The sequence below is a fragment of the Diachasma alloeum genome, unplaced genomic scaffold, assembly GCF_001412515.2.
Source record: "Diachasma alloeum isolate Michigan unplaced genomic scaffold, Dall2.0 Dall_scaffold_00179, whole genome shotgun sequence".
NCBI lineage: Eukaryota > Metazoa > Arthropoda > Insecta > Hymenoptera > Braconidae > Diachasma > Diachasma alloeum.
The window spans coordinates 73,922-83,843 of NW_021680345.1; the positions used below are offsets into that span (position 1 = coordinate 73,922).

The window sequence follows — 9,922 nt, forward strand, 5'->3', positions numbered from 1 at the left end:
AGCTAACCAATAAATTTTCCCTCTTGTTACAGGTGACATTGAAGATTGCCTAGTGGCACCTGTGTCCCAAGGTCAATTTACCCCCCTCCCCGAGGCCCTTTGCTGGGCAATTCTGGAATTAACATCGCAACGGCAAGCAGCCACCCTTGACACTCTCCGTTCAGCCCTGAGGAATGCCTTCCCCACGATGCAGCGACCCGGTCGTGACTTGGTTTACGATGCACTAGCCAAGTTGATGCAGGAGAGGAAGATTTATCACACGTCGCAGGGCTACTTTGTCGTAACACCGGAGACAAGAAGGCTGAGAAGAGACTCGGGTGGATCGAGGAGAAATTCACGTGATGTGGGGAGTTGCAGGGGACAGGGTGGTATGTTGATGAGCAATGACGAGGCAATGGCACTCGTTCACGGGGAAATGCTCACCCTCAGGGATGGTAATGTGACGCATCAGGCTGTACAAACGAATCTCGCTGATGTCATTTGTGGAGGTAATTGTATAAACGAGTTAATATCGTAGGAATAATTTCGATAAAATTAGCTGTAAAAATTACGGAACAATTCACGTAATCCGCAACGGGGAATCGTTCTCCGGCAATTTTTGTAAGAATGGAAGAGAAGAAATCTGAAAGGTTCTGTGAATTCTCAGGTTCATCACCGAACAAAGTACGAAATTGTCACGTAATTTTTCCCGAGGAAGTAAAATATTACAGAAACTTGCCGACTTATTATGCCGACGAAATAAAAAATTCTTGAACGTTCAACAATTTTTAGGAAGCTGGTGAGTTATTTCTACGTTTCGTTCCGTAAAATTTCTCAATCGTTGGGGAAAAATTACGGAACGACTTGTTGTCCTCATAGCGGTGAGTCATCAGACGGGTGGTTAATTTTTACGGAACAAATCGTAGAATTTACGTGGCGATTCGTACAATTTCAGTTCTGACTTACACTTTTTAGTGAATTTTTCTCTCCGTGTGAAACAGATTTATTTGAGGAAATTTAACCAACTTAATAGAAGAATACTTAATATCTTTCGCAAAAATTAAATTTTTGTCGTGATCATCAGAAATATTAGTAGAAGAATTCGAACTGTTGCCAGGAAAAAGTATAATCTATCGTACAAAAATCATTTGATTTCAGACAACTTCATAGGTTTATACAATAGAAAAAATACATTGACGACGAAAGAATAATTTTCCCAAAAAAAATGGCCCCTTCGAAATTATTTAGTTTTGCGAATAACAATACGAAATTATTGAGTTACGCAATACGAAAGTCTCTCATGCGCGATTTATTTAATTAAAACTTTTCAGATTTTCATATTTCTCATCTTTTGCCACATAAAAAATTCTGTCTTGAGCCAAAAAATTCTCATTCAATCATACAGTCTTCGTGTTTAAATCGTGGACACTACGAATTTCCTCTTCTAAGAGATTTGACCTGAAAAGATGATCTATTTACCTAAAGAAATAGGATCAAAAACTATTAATTAAGCTTTAAATAAAAATGATTAATTGAAAAAACTAAAAATAAATTTAAAAAAATGAAAATAATTAATATTAAATAATTTTTGGTATAAATGTCCAAAAAGGAGTGATGTCATAATGCAGACAATTCTTCAATTAGCCGTAACTTCCCGATTCCTAAAAAAAAACATACGAATCTCCACTTTTCCATTCAATTGACGCAAATAAAATGCAACAAATAGATATCTCGCTTCCTCCACAACATTAAACCTCCCAATCCCCCGAAACATTTGACCATAAAACAGAATATCGGCGCCAAGAATGTCACAAAAGCATCACACATGGTTTAAAACCAGAGTGTTTCCTACCCAGACACGCGAGAGTCACGTTTATGTTGTTGTCGTCCTTGGGGAGATTCCACCATGCGCTGCCTGTTACGATTGGGGAGCTGCCGGTTTACCATTTGCTCCCGTCCCATCCTTTCGACTGGAAAAGCATTGACCGGTTACCCTGTTAAAATTCTCATACTCCATCGCTCTCTCTCTCTCTCCCTCGCCAGTAATAAACCCACGCCCCATTCTCCCTGGAGATTCCGATACTCCCTGTCTTCGTCCTTTAACTACATTTTCATGTTTCATAAAAATTCACAATTTATTGCGCACTTGTTTCTACAATCGACCACTGGAAAATTATTGCATTCGATGTGTGGGCGTGTGGTGTTTAAAAACTGGTGAATAAATTCTTTAAAATGATGGAAGACAAAAATGGAATGAAAATCCTTGAGAGGATAAAGACCCCGTGGAATGCGGTCGACAACCCCGTGAAACGATCAACTTCATGTCCTTTTTTTCATCCTCAAGCTTCACGTACGGAACGTGCGCCCTTTTGTTGCCAGTCTAACGGTGTTCACTGGTGACCGTATGACCGCACTTGTCGCAAATCCCTTGTCTGAAGGGGGGAAAAATAAAGGACAATGGGGGAGAAAAATTTGGATAACAAATGGAATAGCATGGGCCGATGATTTGCATGTTCAAAGGGGGAATGGAGGCTTATGCTGTACCCTCGGGGATAGACAAGACAGCGAGTAACCCTGTGTCGATGTTATACCCACGAAAACGTTTAGTAAAACCGATATATTAGCTGTTAGTCACGACAGGGTCTACCGTTAACCCAACATGACAGAGTGACACGCCGGGCCAAGGATCAACTGTCACGTACTTGTCTCCACCTTTTCTCCATTATTTTCCATTCTCACGATAATTTGGTCCTCTCAGTGTTGAGCATTCATTATCGGTGAGTGTGATAACAGTTGAGGGGAGGTTTAAATGTCAGGGAAGTGGGAAACTATTGGATTAGGGGATTTTTGAATGATGTCTTCTGGCGATAATTCTAATTGAGTCATTAGATGTTTGGGGGATGCGACGAAACTGGGAGAATTATTTCCAAATTTGGATGGGACTAGTTAAGAGGGCGCATGATTGGCTAGTGATTTATGCATGTTATTTTTGATCATTATGTATTAATTTATTCATTAAAGAGGAGTTAATGTCAGTTTTTATTATTTTCAGATTTGAAAAAAAATATGAGAAATGATCTTCACAAATTTTCGCGATGAAAAATTCACGTTGTAAGGTTTATGAAATTAGGTGCATCTATATATACGCATTTTTTATTCATGAGCTGCTATAAACATGAAATATTCCGAAGCCTAGCATATGCTTAGCGAAATAGATTGCAGACCAAAAATGTTTCCCCTATTTTTTAATAGAGGATTTAATAGAGGAAAAAAGTGACATTTCGGGAAATCTCAGGTTTGCAAATGACAATTTCATTTGCATTCCGTAATAATTGTGAACATTCTGGTGAATTTATTCTTGAGTTTTTCATTAATTGAAAATTTGGCATGATTCAATGCTCAATATTCATGTTCAATCAAACTTTCAAGTAAATTGTAATATTTCCGTCTTATTCTTACTTGAAATTGATGAGTTCAATTGAAATTTCAGCTGAGTCATTGAAACATATCGATTTGACCAGAAATTTAATGGCGACCGTAAATTTCTGTTGAATTATTCCCTGAAAATTGGAAAAATTGAGGTGAATGCATTCTTGAACTTCAAATTAATTGACAATTCAGCTCAATTTGATACTGGATCTTTATATTTCATTGACAATTCGAGTAAATTAAACAATTTCTGTCTTATTTCTACTTAAAATTATGAATCACATGTTTTTACTTCCGAATGGAAGCTTTGTTTTTTTATTTCTAAATTGAGTTCAATGTCACTCTTCTGAAAATTCCAACTAGATTCTTCATTAAATTATCATTCTCCAATCTATGCAAAAAAAATGTGAAAATCGGAAAAATCAGTCACAAAATCATTATTTATGTTATTATTGAGTAAATTATTAAAATACTTTCCAAGAATACAGAAGAAAAAGTTTATTCACAAATACTCCCAATCACCCAAAAATGTCACGACCTCCAGTGAGTCAGTTACCCTTCCCTTGACTGATTACCCACGTACAGAAGATCTCGCAATTAGCACCAACACCCACTGATAAATGATCCTCACACAAACTAATCCGTGCAATTCTCTATTCCTCAAGGTAATCCAAACGATAAAGTTCTCTTCGCAAGATGCAGATCAGTGCCAGGACGATTGGAGAGGCGGCATTCGCTGCGACTCTGGGGTTCAGCTCGTAGATTACACAGAAGCGGAAGTTCCCGTTCATTACCACGAAGACCGGAGAGAAGTGACACCTCATCAAGCGCCGAGTATGCCAGTACAGACAGTGCGCCTCACAGTCCCACTAGTGAGTAACCCCAACGGGGAATGGCTTGTACCATTAACATTAACACGGGTGACGGGTGATTAATTAACATAAAACGCCTATTTAACACATGCAGCTTAGCATAATGTAGAGAAGAAAAACTTCACGGCAAACTGAATAATCACACGAGAGATTAGTATGATGAGGAGCTTTTTAGTCACCCCTGAACTGGCCAATCCATTCCTCGTTCCTATGGTGTTAGACGTAATTACCGAACCATTAAGTTGCAATTATATTATTGAAAAAAAAAGGTCTGTCTGGTATATTTTCAGAGAAGATAGGCCTACTATCAAGGCTGTTTCGGCGCAGCACGAGGAGGAAGGGAACACCGTTGATGGGTACTTTCAGTGCACAGTATCCGCCTACCGAGTGGTTCAATCCCAGAGTCGTTCATCTCCACAGCGTTGCAACGCAAACCCGAGCTGCCAGTCCGTCGGTCAGTTTTTTCATGACATTCACTCATTTTCTCATGAAATATCATGTGTAATTACTGGTAACGAGTAGTTCAAATAAATCCTGTAATTATTTAAATTTTATAATTAAATTTCAAGAGTTTCTGGGGTGGGACGTACACTGTTCGGATTTTTTTGAGTAATTGCAGCGTTTGAATTTTCGATTTTATTATCTGGGAAATTCAATAAAAAAACTTTTACAATAGCCAATAATTTTGATTATTGCATATATGAAGAAATTCAAGAGAAATTTGAAATTCGATTGATAATTCAATAAAATTCCAAATTTTGAATATTTTGAATTTCAATGAATTAGAAATTTAAGGATGAATTAATCTCAATTGTCTTCATTTCTGTGAATTTTCATGTAATAATTGCACTCAAATTTACAGTTTCCATCAAGTTGCCAATAAAATTTTGAATTTAGAATTATAAAATTCCTTGAAATTTCAAGGGAACTATAAAGTGATAAAAATTTTCAAGAAATGAACCGAAAATTTCACCCAAAAATTGTTAGCAGTAATTTCTACTGAAAATGAGTGAAGTTTGAAACCTTCAACAAAATTCAAATAGAACATTTCATGAAATTAACTTGAAATTTTCAACTAGAAACGATTGAGTCGATCAATTCCTGAGACAGTAATTCAATCAGTTACTTAAATCCCCAGATGATGGAAGGCCTGGACCAGTCGCAAGCCAGTTTCCAAGTGTGGGATGACTCGAGTTCCGTGCGTTCAGCGACTTTACCTCGTCGTCACAGACGCCAGCCAAGCGGTGACTCAACCAGCCTCTTGGCAAATTCAACGCCACGCAGCTCTCGACGACATCGTTCGCCTTGCTCCACCCTACCACGCTCGAAATGCTCGAGCTTGAGCCGATGCACCTCCAGAGCGTCTGTATTACCATCGAGTGCGAGCCAGGATCCTTATCAGGGCAGGGTACAGAACCAGAATGGTAAACACTCGAGTAACTCATCGCCAAGCAGAAGTGGCGGTAGTTCTGGGTCCGTTAGAGCTACTAACGGAAGTCCGGCTAAGACAGGGACACTTGGAAGGTCGAGTACGAGGCACAGCTCGAGAAGGCCGAGTCATGATTCGACTGGGAGTGGTACTAAATCCTCGAATAGCTCTCCACAGCATAAAGTAAGTCATCATGATATTCTCTGAGCTGCATTGACAGGAACAACAACACATCTCAAAACTAATTTCTTCAGCATGAACACTTCACGATGAAGTAAAAGTTTCTTGGCTCGAGAAATCGTTTTGTTTGTTTGCAAAATCAAAATCACTTTCATATTGCATGAATACAGAATTCATGCGAATCCAAATCTCCAGACATTTCTGAACTATGAGCATCGTTTGCACTCAATCGCAATGAGCGCAAAAGAAAGGAATAGCTTCTATTGAATATGGGATATATAAATAAATTGGAAATCCTGTGGATTGAACTTCAACTTCTTTTCTTTACTTAAATCGCACGAGGAAGAAACGTCAGCTCTCTGCGGATCTCTCGAGAGACTAAATGCTGGTCACGAAGACCAAAGAATATTCGTCACCTAATGAAAGAACTCTTTGTGTCGTTTTCCCTATGAAATCATTGTTTATGTTTATGTAAACTCTGAGGCGATTCTCTGTCAACCGTCATTTCTTAGCTGCATGGATTCTATGAATTTGACTCAATAATCCAACAGCTTCATTTGGTTATTTCATACTCTCCTTATCTTTCCAAGAATATGTTCTTATTTCTGTGGAATGACATTATTTTTTCTCCCAGTGTTGCAATTCATATTCTTTCAAGTGCCACCAATTATCTTGAAATCCCATGACAAATGATTTCCTTTCCAGATCCTGCAGAAAACCTGCTCGAGTCAGTCAACCCACTCCAGCATAAAATCGGCTTCAAGTGGGAAGCTGTCCTCCTCTCCCCTGAAGACCACCACAATATCGTCAAAGTCATCGCCCCTGAAAATCATTCAACAAGGAGCTCTAACTCCCCTCCAGGAAGCCCAAAACTCGATAACCCTCCAAGTATCCACAAACCTCTCCCCCGTGAGTCCACCTCAAGAACGTGCCATCTCCAGCAGTGTAACCCTGGCGTCAAACGCCTCCAGTACCACCACGATATCCGGCTCCCCGGGTACCAAGATTTACGTCCACCAAAATAATTCACCAATGCGTTCCGTAATAACATTCGAAAACGGTACAGCCAAGAGCGTAATCGAGAAGGACACGTGTACCAGCAACAAGGAGAAACAAGAGTTGGTGAGTGAAAAAGTGCAGAAGGCAATGCTGGAGAAGGAGAAACTGGTAAATTCCAAAACAGATGACGAGAAGAATCGCAAAGTCGAGGAGGACTGGAAGCCGATTAAACTGGAGAGACCGTCATCCCTGTACGCTACAAAAGACCTTAAATCAGAATCTGATAAGGAGAACAAACCAAAGGTGGATGAGGACGCGCCTAACAAGCTTAAACTCACAAATCGCCTGAATAACAGTCAAGCGCATTTGATCGAAGGTTCTGCCAACAACATTGACAAGAATTCCAATGACAACTCAACTGTAACCGCTCCAACAACGAAGAATACAAACGACGCTATGAACAACTCACGAAAGCTCAGTCTGTCCTTATCGAAAGACGCCTTGAGCTATCGAAACCTTCTCCGTCCAGGCTCGAAGAACAACATCTCGTCGAACCCTCCGTCACCCACGAAATCGTTTGACGGTTTCGGAGGCTCATTTAACAACGTCTACATCGAGAACCTCGAGAGCGTGAAGACCCACAGAGCCCCTCAGGGATCAGAACCGAATCTCGAGAAGACTGTGAGTCGAGGAGACCTCTATTCCTACCCAAGCCTGAGCGACATGCAGGTCCAGTTCACCAGTCTCGCCGCCCAAAAGATCCTCAAGGGCTGCCCAATCAACAGCGTCGACACCCTCGTCGAAGTTAACATGGCGGCTGCTGAGAAACCCAACAATCGAGATGTTACCGTGCACACCGACTTCGGTCTCGTTTGAAAGAAATAGTATAGCCTTGTTCATTCGGACACGTTGAGAGTCATTTTACAGAAGTGAAAATTATAATTTCTTTCTTGAACCAAATTATGAAACTCGTAAATTCGGAAAGAGATGACAAGCAGAATAGTCGCGGAGGACTGCAAGTCGATTAAACTAGAGGCCGTTATCCCTGCGTCCTACAAGCCCCTAAATCAGAATGCAATAAGAACAAACCATAGGTGGATGAGGACGCGCCTAACAAGCTTAAACTCACAAATCGCCTGAATAACAGTCAAGCGCATTTGATCGAAGGTTCTGCCAACAACAGTGACAAGAATTCCTATGACAACTCAACTGTAACCGCTCCAATAACGAAGAATACAAACGACGCTATGAACAACTCACGAAAGCTCAGTCTGTCCTTATCGAAAGACGCCTTGAGCTATCGAAACCTTCTCCGTCCAGGCTCGAAGAACAACATCTCGTCGAACTCTCTGTCACCCACGAAATCGTTTGCCGGTTTCGGAGGCTCATTTAACAACGTCTACATCGAGAACCTCGAGAGCGTGAAGACACTCAGAGCCCCTCAGGGGTCAGAACCAAATCTTGAGAAGACTGTGAGTCGAGGAGACCTCTATTCCTACCCAAGCCTGAGCGACATGCAGGTCCAGTTCACCAGTCTCGCCGCCCAAAAGATCCTCAAGGGCTGCCCAATCAACAGCGTCGACACCCTCGTCGAAGTTAACATGGCGGCTGCTGAGAAACCCAACAATCGAGATGTTACCGTGCACACCGACTTTGGTCTCGTTTGAAAGAAATAGTGTAGTCTTGTTCACCCAGATACGTTGAGAGTTATTTTACAAAAGTTGGAAATAAAGGTTTCTTTTTTAACCAAATTATGAAGTAATATTTTTGAGTCAAGGAGAAACGAGCTTAGAATTAGATTCTTAATGTTATAGAAATACATGTTATATCACAGCTCTGGTTATTCGGGGGAGTCTGTGCCAGCCATTCCAACGAAAAGTATTCGATAGTTGATTCATAGTGGCCTGTAATATAGTAAGATTTCAGTTATTTTCAAGCATTAGATTAATACGTTTATACATGAGACATGAATATAAAAAACCCCATTATGTTTTTGAAATTTCCAATGAATTCAGCTATGAGAGTGTCGTATATATAAATATAAAACTCGCCTTGAAATTAAAATACGTAAATGAACCCTGTCCTGTAATTAAAGAAAAATAAATTAACAATAAACTGTCATTCATAATTCGTGAAAGAATAAATCCGTATTTTTTATTTTACGCGGTAGATTGAAAATAGCTCTCGCAATTAGTGAAAATGATGAGAGAATGTTTTTTTTAATCAACGAGCTTCCTCACAGTGAGTCAAGGCCTCTCGTGTCTCACTCTGGATCTGATTCAAAAGTTCATAAAACGAAAATGAGTGGAAATGAAAATTAACAGCATCCAAATAGCTGAGTATCGTCCGCAGCTTTGCATCGCTTTACCACGCTAAAACGATTTGCTAAAGCGGATTATCTATTCGACGATTGCTTTTGTCCAGAGATCCCCGAAGAGTCTCGTTAGGCCTTGAAAATTAATCCAACATTCCGGTAGATGCGAAATGTTGAAATTCATGTAAACAGATGAAATAACGGTAAAGCATGTATTATATAAACAACGAGATGTTGATTAACTGAAGTATATTGAAAATTAGCTAGCGGATCCATCAAATTTACTCACAATTGGCGAATTAATTTTTTCATTGAACGTGAAAAGTACTAGTGCAATTAAAAGAAAAATCCGTCTAAGTGCCAAAACTGTAGTACTAATTCGAATCGCCTTAACGGTTAGCAGATTTCGGTAGAAATTTTAATGAATCATTAATTGCAACTACTGCTGCCGTTTTCAACGAAAAATTGACATGCAGAAAGTAAAGGCACAATCGCATCGCGATCATTACGTCAATAATGTTATGAGAGAGGACTAGAGTACCTCGGCTTTGTACATTTATACCTTGCATTATATAGAATTACGATCAACAGTTGAGATTCCGTCGCATGAATCATTTCCCTTCCCACTTTTTTACCAACTAACTATCAGAATTCCTCGACTTCACACTAAAAATTATCGAAACACTTGTAAATTATCGGATAGACTAGGTGTTATGCATA

General features: G+C 39.7%; 1 protein-coding gene across 2 annotated transcripts in view; it reads left to right on the forward strand.

Annotated features, from left to right (window-relative positions):
- LOC107043602 overlaps window positions 1–8,940 on the forward strand; it is a gene marked incomplete at its 5' end in the record, with an annotated part of 82,080 nt that extends 73,140 nt beyond the window's left edge. The window contains 6 exon segments of one of the 2 annotated variants that reach the window (XM_015265169.1): window positions 33–488; window positions 4,074–4,280; window positions 4,550–4,734; window positions 5,419–5,892; window positions 6,595–7,191; window positions 7,983–8,940. In XM_015265169.1, coding sequence (XP_015120655.1) covers window positions 33–488; window positions 4,074–4,280; window positions 4,550–4,734; window positions 5,419–5,892; window positions 6,595–7,191; window positions 7,983–8,555 — 2,492 coding nt within the window. In that variant the 3' untranslated portion in view covers window positions 8,556–8,940. 2 annotated transcript variants of the gene reach the window in all.
- Window positions 8,941–9,922: the final 982 nt, after the last annotated feature.